At 41.0% G+C, this 20,509-nt stretch overlaps 1 protein-coding gene across 2 annotated transcripts in view; it reads left to right on the plus strand.

Annotated features, from left to right (window-relative positions):
• The window catches only part of TGFB2 (transforming growth factor beta 2), a gene marked incomplete at its 5' end in the record, with an annotated part of 62,167 nt that extends 61,535 nt beyond the window's left edge, over window positions 1-632 (plus strand). For both annotated transcript variants that reach the window (XM_080342265.1, XM_080342266.1), the window contains one exon: window positions 24-632. In XM_080342265.1, coding sequence (XP_080198391.1) covers window positions 24-182 — 159 coding nt within the window. In that variant the 3' untranslated portion in view covers window positions 183-632. The remainder of the gene's footprint in view (window positions 1-23) is intronic.
• Between the last annotated feature and the right edge of the window lie 19,877 nt (window positions 633-20,509).

Here is a 20,509-nt window from a genome sequence, read left to right on the forward strand (position 1 = left end):
ATCTCTGTTTTTTCTCCTTCTAGGTACTCAGCTTGTATAACACCATAAATCCAGAAGCTTCTGCCTCTCCGTGCTGCGTGTCCCAGGATTTGGAACCCCTCACCATCCTCTACTACATTGGCAAAACACCCAAAATCGAACAGCTGTCCAACATGATCGTAAAGTCTTGCAAGTGCAGCTAAAGGGTACCCCTGAAACAGCATGACGTGTGTGTATTAAAAAAAATAATCAAGGAAAAAAAGAAAGAGAGAGCGAGAAGGAAAGAAAGAAAACCGAAAACCCAGGTTCATCAGTGTTAAAAGAAAAAAAAAAAGAAGAAAAAAAAAACGGTACTAGTCTGAACTGTTCGAAAGTTTGATTTTGTTCTTTTTTTTTTAAACTGGCATCTGAAGCAAAACATTGAAGGCCTTTATCCTACATTTCACCTAAACATAGTGTGAGATAGACAAGAAGCAAAAAAAACCTTTTAGAAAATAAACACTGGAAGAAATTTGTTAGTGTTACTATGTGAAAAGAAAAAAACAGGAAAATCCCATGAAGTGGAGTTGCTGTATCTGTCCCGTGCCTTACTTGATCTCTCTGTATCGTTACACAATAGTCATCCTACCCATTCCTCTTAGTTGTAGTGTTAACAGTGCATTATTTATTTGTGTGTAAAAACTATCAAATGAACATTTCCATATCGCCATTGGAAAAAACAGCCAATGTGGACAAAGTGGAGACCAAATAAGCTGCCAGAAATACATAAAAAGCCTAAAGGAACACAAACTCAAAAGAATCAGAAAAGTAACGGTTAGTTTAGTTTGATTAAAATAGAAATCAGTTACTACATTATTGAGAAACTCTGCCTTTAAAATACCTTATTTTTCATGCCAGCTGCCTAGAGAGGCTTCTTGTAAGGTCTCAAACCCTTGTTTTAAATACTGAATAATTTACTAATAAAGGACGCTCTGTTTCAGTCTCAAAGACAAGTCTATAAGATTTTTTTTTTACTGTAAATGATTTAAAATGTCAGTTTAGTAAACCAGTGAAATATTTAACATGTACTGGTCTAATCTTCAGACCTTAATATGTTGCTGTATAGCTATGCTATGGGATTTTTTTGTTCTTTTGGTATATGTAACCATACCTAGAGTATTACAATAGGTGGGTAGTAAAAGCCAGCTTAATTGGAAACATATCTGTAGATCTCTATTTGTAAACTATTAAAAAATTAAGTACTTTATGTGTAATGTGTAAATTTTCACCATATTTTTGTACTCTGTAATACTGTCAGCTCTCCTGAGTTTGAATTTGAATTTGGGGCTCTTTTTGATCACTCAGAATCACGTGTTTCCCTCTAGCTGGCCAGTATGAGTAGAGTCCCTATATTTTGACTTGCACTACAAATACATGTTTTATAATAATTGCTATACATGTGCTTTGTATATTGTTCATCATTATGACATAAGCTACCTGACTCCATTTGTTTTTCTGTTTTATAAAAAGGATGGATTAAAATTATCTCTCCCCCTCCCCCTTGCTCCCCTCCCTCTCCAGCCGTCCCCATTTGTAACGCTTGAATCGTGATGGCGGTTCAGATTCCCAGACCTTTTTCCTTTCGGCTATAGACATTCAAACAGATGGGCAGGGAGCGAGGTGTTGCAAAAAGAGATGTCCCAGCCTGGCTGGGGCGAGGTGAACCCTTGCAGAGAATGACATTCACCACTGTGCAGGAGGCTGGTAGGAAGCGTCTGCCACGGCCATGCCCCAAATCGACCTCATGGGCAGCAGGGACTTGTCCCCACCATTAGTCTGTGGGACTGATCTTGCTCCTGCTGCGGGTAACAGGTTCGCCTTTAACTCCTGCAGCGGCATGGCAGGCCCCTTTAGGCTGTTGATGGGTGTGTAAGGATTTGCAGGATCAGACCATTGATTTTTGTGAGTTTGCCAATTTATTTTTTTTCTATTGAGTTCACACTGAAGCTTCTTTTAAAAAATTAAAAAAAAAAAAAAAAAAAGGAAAAAGGAATGTGGGGATCCTAGGATTACATGTATTTAAATATTGTAGAGGGAGTAAAGAATAAATAAATAAATCAATCCACATCACATAATTAATTTTAAAAAGCCCCAGCCTAAATTAGCAAAAAAATAATGAAAAAGGCACATCATTTCCCATGATGAATGGTTTTGCACAGCAAAGCTGGAGAACTCCATTAGAAGCATACTGCTTGGATGAGAAGAACGTTTTCTGTCATTGACCCAGGCGGTGTCAGGAGGACGCTCCTGAGCTTGATGTTGTCGGCTCCAGTTTTCAGAAGTGCAGTTTCTTTGGCTCCAGCACAACACTGATGCAAAAGCGAAGTGCCGCAGCGGCTCGCACACACGGCTCCTCGGGACTTCGGTAGAGCCTGTGCTTGCTGCCTAGATGGAAACGTAGCCCCGCAGATGATCTAATCCCACCTGTTGACTCAGCGCAGAGGAGGAGGTATGTTAGACTTCTGATTTATTTAGTGAGTTGAGAAGAATAAGTGAAAAATCTGTCCTGCTAACACTTGCTTGAGCCAGACTTACTCCAGTGAAAAGATGCACTGAACTCAGTGAAACTCCTCAGGGTAGTAAATACTCTGGATTTTGTTGTATACAGCAGCAAAATTAGTTTTATCAGGTTCAGTATGAGAACTGTATTTTTGTTGGACAGGAAAGGAGACAAGGAGGAACACATTTTAAAAAACTTTAAAACATTTTTGCAATTCTCTGCTGTGGGAATGTAGTTCAAAACTGGTTTTGAATCTTTGAAAAAGTGGAGTAGGAGATAGCATAGTTGTCCAACTATACTCACTATGCGCTGGACGCAGCTGAAAATTTTGTTTTGGGTTTGGATTTTTCTCTAAATTTAGCTCTAAATCCTTATTTCTGTGAGTCATTACCCCAAGATCAAAACATTTTTTTAAAACTTTTTTTCTTTCCTTAAAATGCACTGATAGTATTTGAAATATTCTATTATAAAGCTCCTACAATTTTTTGTTTGTTTGTTTATTAGGTGTGTATTTCCCTTTAATTACCAAGGATGTTAGGCCTGATCCTACAATGTGCAGAACTCGTGAGTGAAATTCCCATCTACAGAGTGGGGTAATGTGAGTCCTAAGCACCACTCAGGTCTGATGTAAGTCCCCCCCCCAAATGGCGTTTAGATGGGTCTGCCACACTCAAGGTGTTGGTACCAGAGACTTTATCATGACAAGGTAATTGCCACTATCTGAGAAAAGTCTCTGACAACTGGTGGGAAATGTTCAGCACCTTGAAAGATCAGACTCAAGGGGTTGACTGGGGCTGAGGGGGAATCTTAGCACTTAGCTGGGTGGGGTAGGACAGCATCTTTAATGTGTTTAGCATCGATACAATTGTATGGTTGCCATGGTTTAAAGGAGAAAAAAAAAAGGAACTTAAAGGACAGCTGTGTTGTACTTTGGTGATCGATTACTCTGTATTTTAACACATTGTATGTCTGTTTTTGTGGTGCTCCAGTGGTAAATAAATTATTTCAATTATATGCTGGTGTTGCTTTCATATGGCAATGTTCTTCTGGTGCAGGCAATTCCACAGCTCTGGCTCATCTGAATCTCTGCAAAGCCTGATTAGTTGTGTGACTTTAGTTTGTGTGACCTTGATGTGGTCCAGTACAGGCTGGGATGAAAAACAGCCATCCAGGATGATGAGTGGTTTCTGGTTGACTGCTCAGAGCAGCAGTGCTCTCCCATGTGTGCCCAGGGACAGGTACTGCCCTGGGCACGGTCGGTGCTACCCCACAGCCCCACTGTGCCTAATCCCTCATCAAAACCATACCCTGGTGATCCTGTTGCTGTAGCCACCAGTTCTGGTGTTTTTCCTCTGGTAGGCAATCTCTTAGTTTCTTCCTCATTCCTGTAGGGCTATGTGAGGTGAGAAGGTGATCTGTTTCATGATGCCTATGAAGTAAATGGTCCCATGCCACTGTGTCCTTCAGTAGAGCTCAGTGAAATGGTTGGTTTTGTATGTCATACAAAATAGTCTGCAATGGGATGAGATGGGGTATTGGAGAAGAGGCAACAGAGAAGTTGGAACACAGTGAATTCTGGCTTCGTGCAAGGAGAATATTTCTACAGTGGAGGTGGCCAAGCCCTGGAACAGGTTTCCCATCTCCATCCTTGGAGATGCTCAAAACTGACTGGGTGAGGCTCCGGGCAGCCTGGTCCCCCTGCACCTGGTCTGAGCAGCAGGTTTGGCTGGAGACCCTGCAGACCCCTGCCCATCCTGTGAATCTACAGTCACAGTCCAATCCAACCACTATTTCTGTCATTGGCTAAAAGACCACAGGGAATGCTGGTGCTCAACTGCCTCAGCTGTGTCAGGTTGCCAGCAGCAGCCACATAACCTCACAGAACTAGCATTTTTTTTGACAGAAAATAGGATTCCCTAGTTTGTTGTAAGTCTCCATGTACTCTGCAATATGCAATTCCATTATCTAAGCAAGTAAGAATTAAAGGGCCTGGTACTGCAGCTTTTCTTTATCAGACCTTCTGCAGCTCTAGTCACTTAAATAAATAAAACTCATGGGAGGAAGGGCTGTGGGATTGAATCATTACTTTTACAGTTGATAAAATCATAGATGAAAATGCTTCCAGACCAGGGAATGATGATGAGAAGGGGTGAACATCTGCTCTTCTTGGTGCCTTCTCTGGGATCTGAGGGATGCGTAGCATTTCTTGGCATGAATGAAAGAACATGTTTATGCTAGATTGTTTAGTGTTGTTGTGATAAATTAGAACAAATGGACCCTGTGGTCTGTGAATATGTGTTTAAGAATGCAACTTGGGATGAGCATTAAAAACAATCTTGGGGGCCATTTCACCACAGTTACGCTCCAGCCTTACTGAGATCTGCCTTAATTTATTTCAGTGAGTTCATACTAGCATAAAACTACAGGCCTGCAAAAATTGCCAGATACTAATTTGAGTTCTAACTATTTTTAGTTACCCAACTATGTCCTTCGACGTGAATGTAATCTGCCAGCCCCATTCTTATCCAAGGTAGCCCTCACGCAGTGAGGTGAGAATACTTTGCAATTCTGTCTGCTGTATTTATGAAATCAGTGAAGAGGGGGGGGCTTTAAGGCAGAATGTTGACTGGAAGTATTATGTGGGAAAGTGGCTGTAGTGCCTGTAACTAAAGAGGAACAAAGTAGAGGGAACACAGTGTGCTAAGAGATTTTATAGTGTGGGGCTGAAATGATGGAAGCTGTCCCTTGATAGGAAGATTTATGCAGGATATTTCAGCGCTGGGCTTGTCCTTCCACTAACCCAGCCTCTCCAGATTGTATCAGTGAAACCCTTGCTGCTCTGCTTGAATTGAATTGTGGTTAATAAATGTGGAATATTCAATATAGGAAAAAACCCAAAGCATGTAAACGTCTTGAAAACCATTTTTTTAGGCCAAAATCTGCCTCTTAGATCAGACAGAACAGATTCTATGAGGAGCCATGAGTTCTGGAAGAAAATAAACTGAGAGGTTGTGTAATTATATGTGGTTATAAAGTAGATGTGAAGTAATGTAGTTGGCTTGTCAGTGGGTATGGGTGTAACAGTAATTTCTTCATCTGTATAAAAATAAAATTAAATGGAACAGAAAGCTGATGAGAACTTCCAATCAAATTTGATATGCTCATTTAATGAAGTAACCTGCTGGAATCTAATACAGAACCCCTGGGGTATAAACCCTTCTTAAACATGGTGGGCCAAAAAAACAAGTATTTCCTTTGAATGAGGTGTTTTAGTGCCAAACCAAGATGATGGCAGGAATGGAGGAATGGCCAGTGGTCACTGATCTCTGGGTCTCGGCACTGTTTGCACATACTGTAGGCAGGTCCCAGTTAAAAGATCCACGCAACTCATACCAAAAACATTTGCCACAAGGAAGGGAGAAAGGAGGATACACATGGCAAATGGGACCCAAGTCTCTTGTTTTGTTTTTCCAGTGAAGTACACCATGAGGCTCAGAAAGGAGTTCTTACATACTATTCCATACAGCTAATTAGAGATAGATCAAACCAAAATGTTAACATGAGAGTCCATGTTCTACCAACGTCGAAAATCAAGTGTTTGGGGCTCTGAAGTAGTGTACAAACCTGAACCACTTTTACAAAATTCAGTTAGGTCCAATCACTGCAACTGCTTTGTAAACTTAACTTTAATCACCCAATTCACTGCTGGCGTGTGTAAGGCTTTTAGCTTAAGATGCCAGAAGTTCTTGCACTTGAATAGCTCTGAGCATGCCAGATGCAAGTCTTGCAGAATAGTCATACATTTTTTTTTCCCCAAGTACAAAGATATATAAATCTAATTGCTATTCATAGTAATGGTAACGAGACACAAACTGTCCCTACATGTGAAGGTGGTTCCCAGAAAACTGGTAGTGGGACACCACACAATAGGTCACCTCATTCTTCAGTGATTAGAAGACCAGCATTATGGGACTATGTGATGGCTTTTTGCTATGTAATGGCAGTCACATGTAACAAACTGATGGCTTCATTCCAGTTCCTAGTGTAAACTTGTTGGCAGTCTCCAAGGATATTGCAGACTAATTTCATCCATCAGAAGCAGAAAATATTTTTGTCCGGAAAAACCTGCTTTTTTTTTTTTTTTCCTTTGAAAAAATGTAAATACAAAAGACAAAATATGCAGCAGTTCATGGGCAAGTTATGCATTCCTCTGCAGTGTGTAACCTGTTCTCAAAGCGGTGGTCTGGATCAATTTGTGGACATTTAGGAGGGAACACTGGATTTGGAGATATTCTAAAATATATTGTTTCCTCTGCTTATCCTATGAAACACTCAATTACAAAAAAAACCCCAAAAGACTGTAAATAAGAATATGAGCTGACTTTCTTTTTTTTTTTTCACATTGATATCCAGATATGATGGATAGCACAGGAGGTGAATCACTGCAGATCTTCAGTGTCAAATACAGACAATTGATGCAGGCAAAGCTGGGTCACAGCAAGCAGAGTAGGAAAGATGAACACAACAGAAGGTTTATGTCAGCATAAAATATAGGCCCTACATGAAGCTGCAGGAAAACTGGACTGATTTTTGTTGTACATTTGCTTTGGACTTGGCTGTGCTTCCATAGCACAAAAGGCTGTTCCTATTTCTCATTCTTTGTCTTGGAATAGAGGAGTCTTAAAGGAGGTAGGAAATTACCTAGGAATAACTGAAAGTCACTGATACATTTTGATACATAATTATCAGTCAGGAGACATAATTTAAATGAGCTGCTAACAAGACATTAATTAACTTTTCATGTAGCTAAGCAGCCCTAACTGTTCTCCTGGACTCTCTTACTTTAGTATTAAAAGTTCCTCCACTGCTTTGTAGTAACAGATGCTGACTATCAGGTAGTTGAAACCTCAGTGAGCATCCCAAGGACTAAGAAAGCGATATCAAGCGCTAAACCACTGCGTTATTTCAATGCTGCAACACACTAGGTGCTCTGCAGGCTGGGCACAAAGCAGGACCTCAAATGCACTCTCAACAGTGGGCTATCCATTGAAGGAATGTAAAAATATTGTGTCGTGATCTCCATATGGCCCTCATAGACTCATTTAGACAACTATGTCCCTCATCAGCCCTCCTCCCCACCTTGTAAAACAGTGTAGGAGGAATCAGTGATTCTCACTCATGCCAGGGGAAATCTATCCCCAGAAGCTGATGAATATGTATATGCAAGAATATATGTCACAGATTGCAGATGTGAAAACCCCATCTACACACCTGCAAGCAAGAATCCTGTATCAAAAATAGCATGGTCAGCAGGACAAGGGAAGTGATCCTTCCCCTGTACTCTGCATTGGTGAGGCCACACCTGGAGTATTGTGTTCAGTTCTGGGCCCCTCAGTTCAGGAAAGACATTGAAGTGCTGGAGCAAGTCCAGAGAAGAGCAACACAACTGGTGAAGGGACTTGAACATAAGACCTATGGAGAGAGGCTGAGGGAGCTGGGGTTGTTTAGTCTGGAGAAGAGGAGGCTTAGAGGTGACCTCATCACTCTGTATAACTACCTGAAGGGAAGTTATAACCAGGTGGGGATTGGTCTCTTCTCCCAGGCAGTCAGCAATAGGACAAGGGGGCATGGGCTTAAACTCTGCCAGGGGAAATTTAGGCTTGATATTGGAAAGAAATTCTTTACAGAGAGAGTGGTCAGGCATTGGAATGGCCTGCCCAGGGAGGTGGTGGACTCGCCGTCCCTGGAGATTTTTAAACTGAGATTGGACGTGGCACTTAGTGCCATGATCTAGTAAACGGACTGGAGTTGGACCAAGGGTTGGCCTCGATGATCTCTGAGGTCTTTTCCAACCCAGTCGATTCTGTGATTCTGTGATAATGAGAAAGGAAAGAAGCAATTCATGCTGGGTCCATTTCTGTGGATGCATAGATTAAAGTGGGCGTATCAATTTAAAGACCACTTTAAAATTTATATTGAACTGCAATGTTTATAATTTTTTCTCTATTTGTAAGCCTCTCCCTCTGTTTCCTAAGTATCTTTGCACTTTCTGGACGGCTTCACTACTTATATTCTTAGTAGTCTTACTGTATGGCCCCCAGGAGGAAAAGAAGAAATGTCAGAGACTGTTTCACTTCTAGGTTACTCCAGCCATAGCTGGTTGCTTTTGTAGCTTGTGTTCCTTGATGCAGGAAATTACTTTTCGAGGCAACTGCATTGAACTGCCTGGTCTTATTCCCAGGTCTCTTACTTTAGCTTTACTTAAGCACAACTATTTCAACAGGGGACAAAACAGGCTTTAAAGGAATTTGGTTAGGAACAGTAAGACTCAGTTTGCCATTTTACCAGTGGCTTCACACAAAGCATGTATGTTTGAACATGGGTTGCCACAGTAGCCTGCATGAAAGCATCTATACTACACATTCGAGTTTATAGTCGAAATCTAGAAAAATGAAGAACATAATTTTCTGAAGAAGGAAATTGATCTTATCATTTAAATTGGTATATTTCACAAGATTTTGCTGTCATTTTTATCTCATCCAACAGTATTGACAATAATATTATTTAATGCGGGATTCAATTCTTGTGCTGTATTTACTGCATTGATATATTGCAAGGCTATAGCTAGGAGAGACTGTCCTTTTCAGTTGCTTATAGCTTTGTCAAATAGTTTTCAGGCTGAACTTTTGCTATGGGAATTCAGCCCAGAGATCAATTTATCTGCAAAGTTTTATCAGACTTTGCTGAGATATCTTTGACTTCTGAGAGAAGAGGTAAGTATATTTGCCTTATACTCTCCAATCAGAAATGCTGTGTGCTCATAGCTCAGCTTGAGAGCAGAATTCGGTCATTCACACTCTAGATTATTTGGATCATGTAGTTAGATTAGTATATCAGTTTTCATTTCAAACATGAAAGCAAGTTTCCAGTCTTCCTGACTGTAAAGAAATGCTTGAAACTATGAGCTGTATTGAATGAACACAGCAACATCTACTTGGGTGTGCAGAGAACAGAGGTCTGAATGAGGCTGTGCTCTTTGCAGCTTTTCAGTGGAGAATGTGCTCTATTCAGAGGAATGGCATCTCCCCTGCACCTCTGGCATACAGCAAAAGAAATCTCTGAGCTGAAACAGTTCTCATCCTCTTTCTTTGGTACTTGAGAACCAAGAATGAAAATGTCAGTTTTTCATGTTCTTGCTGAGAAAAAAGAAACCTGAGGAAAAAGAAATATCTAATAATCTAAATTGTTTTCAGCCTTGACAATGTCCTCTCCAGAAATTTAAAAATATATATATATTTGTAGCATGAACCGGTCCACCTATGTAAGTGTCCTAATAAGAAGCCTCTCCAGAAACAATCCAGACCTCTCGTGCTTGTGAGAAGGGGGCAAAACACCTCAATGCCAATAATCCTTCACCAGCTAATGGGATAGGAAGACAGATGCATCTTAAAGGAGTTCTTAGCTGTGCTTCTCCCTTCTAGTTGGGCTTTTACTCACTGTGAGTAGTGGGACCCTGACAAGAGAATAAAGCTATGATGTTCCTTTGAGATAAGGTAGATCTCAGCAGAAGACAAACTGTGTTCAACCATGTCTTGATGTTCAAGTCACTGCCTGATGTAAGAGAAAAGTCTTAAGGAATCTCGTTCAGCAAAAAATGACCACAAAGAACAAAAGCTGTCAGCTGCATCTCCGGAGACAAAGAGGCAGAATGAGGTTTTATACCAAAGAAAGACCTGCTCAGGTAAGCACAAGAGCAGTGACTGTCTCTGTAAAGGCACTGCAAAACTGATGACACATCCCTAGGCTGGTCAGGCACCATATGGGAGTAACTTTATCACAGTCTAGTTTCAGCTTCATCATGAACTCATGTTACTTGCTGGTATGTGTCTGTCTCTGAATCTTGATCTATTCCTTTGAAATCTTTTCAAGAGTTATCTGCCACAGAATGTGTTTATATAAAGGAATGAAAAGTAGCAAATGTCCAAATGAAAAATAAAGGTCAATCAGAGTCTTTCTGTGTGAATCATCATTGCACCCATGTTTCCTGCTGGAATAATTACAGAGTTTGTTTAGGAGACTGTGATTCTTCTTCTTTATTCCAAATCTGTTGCAAATTACTTACTCGGTTTTGCATACTCAGCATCTTGGTACTGAAATAATTCCTAATCCATACAAAAAAAAAAATTATTTGCTTTAAGAGAACTGCTTCCAGAGGCTAAAGGACCAATAGGAGACCAAAAGGAGACATACATGTGACCTTGAGTAAGGTGAGCTGCCTTGAAGTTGGGTTCCTCAAAGCGAAAGAAGCTTCTCAATCTCCTAAACTTGGACTCCCATTCTCCAGAGTATTTCTTGAGTTCCTAGTCACAGTCACTCCTCCACAAGTCTGCCTACCAGAAACCAAACAGACCGCTGAAGGCACTTTTCATCATGGAAGCAGTGGGAAGGCCAGAAATCTCTTAGATCTTTTTATAGACTTGGCCGCCTAAATATATTCACAGCTAAGGAATACTTATATAAATAGAAGTAACCATATGAAGTGATCAAGCAGAGCAAAATTATTCTTGTCTCAAAAAAAGGAAAGAAGACATCTCTACAGAAATCGTACGAAAGAGGCTCCTTAAAAAGGGGACAAAACCATTAGTTCCAAATAAATCATATGGTTCACACTACTGAAAAGTCATTGAATTTTCACCATTCAATTAACATCTTATTTGATTGATTATTATATTTCTGTTTTTTAAGATAAAATTTGGTGCATTCACTAGCCTTCAAATCCAGCACTCGTTCCCTGCATAAATGAGAAATATTATGTTTCTATGCTACTAGTTTAATGCAACAAGTAAAAAGAGATCAAAGTATCTTGAGAACTACATTTAATTATAATCGCCGCCACAAATGCCAGAGCAAGATGTGCCTCTTTCATAAAAGAAAACACAGTAAAACAATATTATGCAGTTTACAAATTCCATCAAACCACTGTACAAATAAACAATGCTACTGAATCACACAACAAATCATCTTACAATTAGGCCACACAAGACCATCTGGTTTACAAACCAGCCTACGAGCCAAAGAGGAAAACTTTGAAGATAAATATTGCCATATGTGGAAGCCCAGGAAAAAATATTACTTACTAGCATGGAGCATCATTTTGAAATGTAATTCTCCGTGGGAATTGAAGATTTCTTACTGAGACTAATATGTTTTGCAAGAAACCTCACAAAATGGAAGCATAAGGTTTTACGGAGAGGAACAGAGATTGTGAAGGAATGAAAGCACTTTTAAAGTGGGTGGATTTAGATTGTCTGCTGGTTGAGTACCTAAGTTAATTTGAAAGTTTTGTCATTTTCTCTGTCCAGAACGTTTGTCTAGTTGCATAAGGGAAACATCCTGTTATTTCTCAAAGTATAAAAAGTAGAACTTGGTCTACATGAGCTTTGAATGGCTGAAGTAGAATTATTTTATCACTCCTTATTTTACCTATGATCAGAGTTTCTTAGCATGCTGATGGAGAGCTTTGCAAAACTCCAGGACAAAAGAGCAAGAGTTGTCAAAGCAAAGAGATATTTGGGAAGTCTGTCTTTGAGTCACATAACAGTTGTGCTGTTCAGGAGACACAGTGTTTCAGCGCTTTCGAAAAAACTCTAAGATACCTAAAAATAGACACCAACAATCAAGATGTCTAAAATAATCTTTCAAAAATGTTGACAAGTGAGCACGTTTTTTTCCAAAGTTCCTCCTTAATGTTGGTGATGCAGGGTCAGGTACTGAAGCACAATGGTCAAAAAAGGAGAACATAAAAAAGGCAGCAAATCATAAAAAGCACAAACCCAACATCAGTTGCTTATCCATCTGAACAAATTTTGATTAAAATGAAAAATACAGAAGTGTTTCATTTGTTTGAAATTTACAATCTCTGTGCAGGTCTGCTGGTTTGTTCTCAATTTGTTTTGCCTTATGTCATGAAAGACCATGAACATGTGAAGAAGGTTTATCTTTCATGCTTTGAAACGAATGAGGAAAAAAAGTTGCAATATTAAAAAGGATAGTTTAGGACATTTATAGAATGATAAAATACCCTTTAAACTATATTGGTTTATATGCATTATATAGGGTATAACATTGCTTGAAAGCTCATAATTGACATCTCTGGCTCATTAAATGTTTTATTTCTGTCACAGGTATTTCTCATAAAGTTGATCAAAGGTTTGGATTCTCCAGAAAATGGCTCATATGTTAAGAATAACTCAGAGTTGCTGAACTCACAGTTTTATTCTTGCATGTTGGCTAATGAAATCTGTGCTCTTGGTACTGAAGTTTCAGAGATAGGTTTAGGCAATTTTTTATACACTAAGAAAATACACTTAAAATGCAGCCCTCACCCTCAGTTTTCAGCCTCAAGCCAATTGTAATATCCCTACAGTTGCCCTGCTTTAAAATTCTTCCCTTCTGTTGTGCCCAGTGTATAGTCCTTTAAGGAAATGATATAAAACTACTTGAGGGTTTGGGAGCTTTTGCTTCATTTCACTGAGATGTGAAGTTATGCATGACTCTACCCACATCTCAGACTGTCCTGATGTATGTTGAGCCTTTTTAACTCTGGGTTTCCATTTGCTTCATGCTTTCAGTCTAGTGATTTCAGGGGAGGTCTAATTTACATCAGTGCAAGTCCAAGCAAGGCCTCAATAAACCAGAATAAGAAACAAAGGTGTTGTTGGCCCGACTTTGGGTGGTACTACCTTCAGGGCACCAGGCTATTTCATTATATATTCAATAGGTGCTGCGTATCAGAGGAGATACTACTGTGCTTTATATATATTACTGGTTCATGAGTGCGGCTCACCCTCTGAAGTTTCTCTAAAGGTTTCTTAGATCACAAGGTGGAAAAAACATGACCTTCTTTAATCCTACATGTAACAATTGAATATTTTCTCATGTTTACTGACTGATTTCTTACTTAGCTTGAGGTGCTGCCCTGCATTTGCAATCTGTTTGGAACAAATGGCCAGTGCAGAATGGGAGATCTCTTGGCACCACTGGGAGGCAGTTTTCATGGGGATTTAGAAATTGATATACAAAGGCCTGCCAGTTTGTATTATATACAGATCTCAAATTTGTTAGAATTATGTTGATGTCGTGGATTAAAATGGTGAACAAGCCCGCTATGCAGAGTTTCGAGTCGTGATCTTTCCATTACTTACTGCTTTTTAATTCAGAAAGCAGCGGTTATTTTGTAGGCATTGTCAGTAATCCTAGACCTATACAGAGCATAGAAGAAGACCTGATCTTTGCCCTTTCCCTGCAAGACAGGTAGCTAAAGCTGTGTAGAAAACCACGACCAAGCTTCTCATTTAAAAGAGTTTTCTCTTCAGATGACATTGATCTCAGGATTCTTTGACAAAGTCACATCAATTTATCCTGGCTGAAAATCTGCTCATGGCTAGGCATCAGCTCTGACCCTGAGATGGCTTGAAATGTGTGAGTCACAGAAACAAGATTTTTGTGTGGGAAATCCAGAAGGGATGTGCCAGGGTAGGGCAGGTCAGTGTAGGGCAGGATAAGTGTGCTGCATTAGCTGAAATTGAGGTAATTTTCCATGCAGTTAGAATCTTTTCTTCTGAGTAGCTAGCATGGTCTTTTGCTTTAAATTTAGTACACAAATAATATAGCAGCATTCTGGGACAGAGACAATGTTTTCTTTCAGTAGCTAGCTGTGTTTTGGAGTCAGTATTAAGAGAATGTAAGAACTTACTGATATCTTGGCTGTTGTCAAGGCAACCAAGGACTTCTTCAACTGTCCAGCTCCAGGTACAAATTGGTAGGAATCGGGCAGAGATGGGACAGCACTGAGACTGACATTCGGGTTGATCAATGGAATGTTCCTTACCACTTCCCATCATGGTCTCTATAAAGCCGCAGCTGGCTTTTCCAGCTAGTTGTTTCAGATTTTCTAGTTTGTTAGTTTGGTTGGTTCCATTCAGGAGTTACATTCTGCTGGGAGCTCAGTGTCAGTTCCTTTTGCCATTCTGCCATTTTGCAGCTGGCCTTTGGGCCTTTCTGCCTTTTGCCTTTTTGCTCTCTCAGTGGGATCGGCTGTTCAGGACCAGAGTGCTTTCCTCTCTGGGACCTGCTGTTCAGCGCAACTGGAGTTTCATGAGGGATTACACTGAGCATAATTTATTTTATTTTATTTTATTATTTTATTTTATTTTTTTATTTTATTTTATTTTATTATTTTATTTTATTTTGTTTTATTTTGTTTTATTTTATATATATTATTACTGCTATTAGTATTGCATTATTATTATTTGGTTTTCTTATTAAATTGTTTTAGTCTCAACCCACAAGTTTCCCCTTTTGCTTTTGTTTCCCCTATCTCACTCAGTGGGTGGGGGATTGAGTGAGCAGCTCTTGTGGTCTCAGTTGCTACCTGGGGCTAAACCACGACAGTAGGGCAGGGCACGACAGGTCAGGCAGGAAGGGTGCTCATGGGTGGAAAAGAAGGGCACTAACAGTGCTAGACATTTTATTTCTTTGTTTCTTGCCCTGCTGTCTCCCTGTCTCCTGCTATTTCCACCACAGTGCAAGCTATAGCCCTTAGCATGCAAACAAATGAACAGAAAGAAAGAAGCCTTTTCCCGGGTGCTAGATTTTGGCTGAAATGTGGGCAGGAGATGAAATCTCTCTCATCTTTGCAGAGGCCTGTCTCTCTGCAGCTGATGTTGAATGGCACAGAGTCATGGTGGAAGACACCATTAACTCCCTGAGGCCAAAGAAACCCTTGCCAGCATCCCAAAGGGGATTCCCAGCCACCTCACTCCTGCGCAGCACCTCTGGCATCTGGTGGCTTGCCCAGTTTTATTTATTTATTTGCTTTTTTCACCTCTGTTTTGTCTGGAAAAAGACTCATCTATTTCTCCTCCCATGACTCAAGTCTTTCTTTCAGCTCCTGCCAAATCCCAAAGCCTCTTTGGAGGAAGAACCAGCCCATGTTCCTTGGCCGGCTGGCTAGCAGCTGGCTTGTGGGACGTGACCAGGACCCACAAAGAAAGAGATGTGGTGCCATGGCTGGAGGGTGAGATGGCAGGTTGGAGCTGTGGTGTTTGGCAACCCACAAAGGCTGTGGGGTTGAAGCTTCACCCTGCGACATGGCTTATAGAATCATAGAATGTCCTGAGTTGGAAGGGACCCACAAGGATCATGGAGTCCAACTCCTGTCCCTGCATGTGACAACCCCACAGTTCACACCATGTATCTGAGGGCATTGCCCAGTCTCTTCTTGAACACTGTCAGGCTTGGGGGCCATGACACTTCCCTGGGGAGCCTGTTCCAGTGCTCCATCACCCTCTGGGTGAAGAACCTTTTCCTAATGTCCAACCTAAACCTCCCCTGGCACATCTTCCTGCCATTCCCTTGGGTTCTGTCACTGGTCACTAAAGAGAAGAGTTCACCACCTGCCCCTCCTCATCCCCTTGTGAGGGAGCTGTAGACCATGATGAGGTCTCCTCTTAGTCTCCTAGGCCCTCGGTTGGGCTTCCAGCAGGGACGTGGCCTCCTCTCACATGGGTGTGATGGGAAGGGCAGATAGGATGGAGGTAGATGGAAAAACAATGGTCAGTGACACTAGGAAACTTTATCATGCAATAAATATGGTCCCCAGCATCTTGCATGCATAAGCTAAGCACTTTCACAGGAAACCCCTCTCCCCCTTGCTCGCTTGGGTGGACATGATGCTAGCAGGTACCATTCTGTTTGGGACAAGACTTTCAGTTGCTGCCACAGCTGAGCTGTTGGCGTCCATGGAAATATGGCAGTTTGTTCCATCTCTGTGTTTTTATCTGTGCCTTGCTTAGGAAGCTGCCTGACCAGTGTCCCCAGAGGGACAGGCTGTCTGTGCGCACAATCCCTTCAGTCAGAATGCAGCAGTGGGAAGGGAACAGGCCCTCCCTCTATTTTGGGGGAGGCTCAGGTCAGCATGGGCCCAGCTGCCCTCCCAACACCAGGCTCAGCCCCGCAGGCTGCAGAGGAGAGTACCGTCAGCGTCACCGAGATCCAACGCCCTTCACAGCGGCAGCACACTCAGCACTGTCCTGATGTTAAATAAATAATAAAAAAAAAATGTAAAAAAAAAAGAGATGGTGAAAGGGAGGGAGAGGGAGTGAGTGAAACGTACACCCTCCATTTCACACAGTGTCCAGAAAGCCTGGCTGTCAGCATCCCACTGGACTCCCTCCAGGCAGGTATTCATTACATAGATTTGACTTTTAAAATACGATAGAAATGAGAACTGCAAACCTAATATGTTTTTCTTCTTGGGAGATGAGGGGGCAGGAGGGAGGGGAATAGCGTTTACCTCATAATTTCCCTTTCTTTTCCCCCCTCTGTGTAAGCCACATTATTCTTTCTGCAAAGGTACTTGGGGAAACTTGCTAAAATTTTCCCTCATGCTTGAAATTTACTTACCCTGGGTAACAGGAAATGTGGAGTCTTGTGATGTAGATTGTTATACCAGATGGTAATCTTAGCACATGCTATTTGTGTAGATCTGCGGTGCAAGTGAGTCATCATTCCTAGCTGACCTTCACTGCTGTGAAAATACTTCTTTCAATAATAACAATAACAATAACAACAATAACAAACAACTTTTTCAGCACAGTTGGGCTCTGCCTGGCGTGAAGACAAGGCTACACTGTGCAGCTGGTGAAGGTGGGTCCTGGGATCCCCATGGAACACTGTTACAATCCCTCTAGAGCAGGATCCAAGGCTCATTACGAGTCTTTCCATCAACTCCGCTGAGCTCTTGATCAGGCCCAGGTCATGTTGCATCACATTTCTTTACAGTCTCCTTACGTTCCCCATTTTGCTCTCTTCCATTCACCAATTTTCTGCCCTATAGGAAGAGGCACTGCTGCATAATCAGACCTGAAAAATGAGACCAGTTTGCTGCTCTTTCTAAAGTCCCTGCATCATGCTGAATTTAGGAGAGAGAAAAGACTGTGAGGTGCGCTATCTCTGAATCACAGTTATGCTTACAATTTCTGCATCTGAAAAAGGAGAGTTTTACCTGAGCCAGGTAACAAAAACCCTCCTGCTCTAAGTGAGAATCAGGTTCTCGGACACTTAAGGAACCTGAACATACATAAGTCTATGGGACCTGATGAGATGCATCCCAGAGTCCTGAGGGAATTGGCTGATGTAGTTGCCAAGCCACTCTCCATGATATTTGAGAAGTCCTGGCAGCTAGGTGAAGTTCCTGGTGACTCAAAAAAGGGAAATAGTGCACCTAGTTTTAAAAAGGGGTAGAAAGGAGGACCCCAGCAACTACCAACCTGTCAGCCTCACCAAACCGTTCTATGATTCTATGATAATTTGATTAGGGACATCAACTTGTGCTGGAGCCTCCCACAACACTTGTGACAGCTCAGTCCTTTTTATCCCATTCTGTTGTCTGCATGGATAATTCTGATAATTCCTGCCTTGGTGAATCTGCAGATCTAAGCCCAGATCCTGCAATGACTCTATTTGTGCAGGATTGAGGCCATAAATTGAAATTACAGTTGTTATTAGCAGTACCACTGCAGTCCTGTTGAAAACCAGACACAGTATTTGACTTCAGTGTTTCCTGCAGCAATGAATTCCACTCTGGGAAGAAGCGTTTCCTTTCATTTTCCTGAAGCTGTCCTTGTACTGCGGGATTTCAGACAAAGATTCATTTTTCTTTCCATTAAAATTAAAATACTGGATGCTAGCAGAAAGGGGTTTCTTGCCCTTTGTAACTATCAAGACCTCAGCCCTTACTAGCCGTGATAGCTTTCCAGAGCCATTCTTATGGTCATTTTGACACCTACTTCACTGAGTCCTAGAAAAAGGGTGACAGTTTCAGACCAGGTTACCTATTGTGCTTAGAAAGTTGTCTGATAAAATAAAGCAAGCATTTAAGCAAGGAGAACCCAGAAGCCTATCATATGTCAAACATTTCAAAACCAATTACAACTCACATCTGATAGAGTGAAAATCAGACTGGCAATTAGATCAAGAATGCCTGATTAAATTCCTCAGGCTTCCAAATCACAACTCTTGTATTTGTTTCAAAGACCTTAAATTCAACGACTGTATTTAACAGGATGTTATCCAATACCCTTCTCTAATTCTAGATGGCTCCTGATGTCAACTCGAAGTATATGAAATTCTGTCTGTGGCATATGGTATAGCCGATCAGTGAACATGACCTTCATGGCAGCATGTACATCTTTTGCTTTGTATTAATCTTTCCTTGAAAGATCGCAGTGGATGGATATTGTAGAAGAGGCAGTAGGTCTGATTAAAAGCCTATTAAATCAGTGGAAAAACTTCCATTTTCCATGGATTTTAATGGGCTTTGGATCATGTCCCTTGAGACTGATTTTGCTGGATCACTGTCACAATAAAAATGCCTGTTTTCTAATGCTGAACTGTACTTACTTCCCAGCCAGGGGAGAACAAGTGACACGTACATTCATCTTAACCTAGTCCACATTTTTCAATTGCTTTGATGTCTTTAGATGAGAGGATCTGACAAAGCAGGAACTAGTTGCAAAGCAAAAAAAAAAAGACTTCAGAGTCCTGTGAAATTATATATTTCTTCAGCAGCCTGTCTTATTCAAGAGCATGTCGTATTTGTTACACTGTACTGCTGGTAGCAGTGATAAAGTGTTTTAAAACTGAAGCCGATTTTCTTGCTCTCGCATCCAATATGTGCAGCCCTTGTAAAAGGCAGAAAAATTCCTGATGTTTGAAAAAGTTGCTTTTGGTGCCAAAGCAGACAGAAAATGTCTATGCTCCTGTAGAAATGCAAGGGGAATGAAGCTGTTTCTAAGGGGATAAATGTCTCTCCTATTTCCTACTCCCTGTTACTTTGGTTACTGTTACTTTTAAACATTCCTAGCATTTTGCACATAATTAAAAAAAATGGCAAAATCCCTGTGCAGTTCTAGACACTATTTTCAAACCAAAGCTGCTTGTGTTGAAGAAAGGTGTAAACACCAAAGTCCATCCCACTCCAGTATAGCAGCCCATCTTAGGTGGAGCTCTTGCCACTCTGCTTGTTGAAGGAAGGAGATACAGAAAAAAAACGAGAATAAAAATTAAGCAAGCATGAGGACTTGAAAAACATAATCATAAGACCCAGAGATCTGCCCATTGTCTGTGGGCTTATGATCGCCATTGACTGCATTGCATTTCTTCCTTCTGTGGTTTAGTCCATGATGCGGGTCCTACATATGGTCATGCTGTGACATTAAATATAGTCATCAGCTATGGACAGTGCATAAATGTGATTGTCACAGGAGTTGTTCTAACAAACTACTGTACTAAGGAGTTTGGTTCTGATAAAGGCAAAATAAACTTATTATAGCCTGTCCCAGCTATCATCACCTATTACCCTCTAGTGCCACTCTTTCCTCCAAAACTGTTCTTCAGAGGAAGTGAAGAGCAGGCAGCCCCACTCACCATCCCTTTTCCAGAGCCACAAACCACTGCATCAACATCAAGACAAGGAGTTTGCCACCAGGAATATTTCCTTCTGACAGCCTTGGTTGCTGTCCTGCAGCTTGTGTTTCTTTTATTTATTTATAAATCTATTTTAGTTCAGTACTTAATTGTGCTAATGAAAAGAGCAGTGCAGCCACTGTGCCATGAATCTGGGTTTGGTTCCACCTCGGAGGTTACAGATAGTGAAGGAAAATAGAGCTCCCATTTCCCACTTGCTTGAAACCTTCTTTATGTTTTCCTGTAGGACTAGATGAAAGATAGCTTCTTCCAGGCCATCATTTCTAGGCTGTAGTGCTAGGTGGACTACAACATGCAAAACTGAGTGGTTCGGTTTTGTTTTGTTTTCCTTAAAAGTAAATGAAATTAATTATTTATTTTCCTCCAAGCATTACATAAAGTAGCATCCCTGGCTGGAGTATCTACAAATATGGCAGTCTCTGATGTTCCTCATTTGTCTGT

Source organism: Nesoenas mayeri, assembly GCF_963082525.1.
Source record: "Nesoenas mayeri genome assembly, chromosome: 3".
In the NCBI taxonomy this organism is placed as follows: Eukaryota; Metazoa; Chordata; class Aves; order Columbiformes; family Columbidae; genus Nesoenas; species Nesoenas mayeri.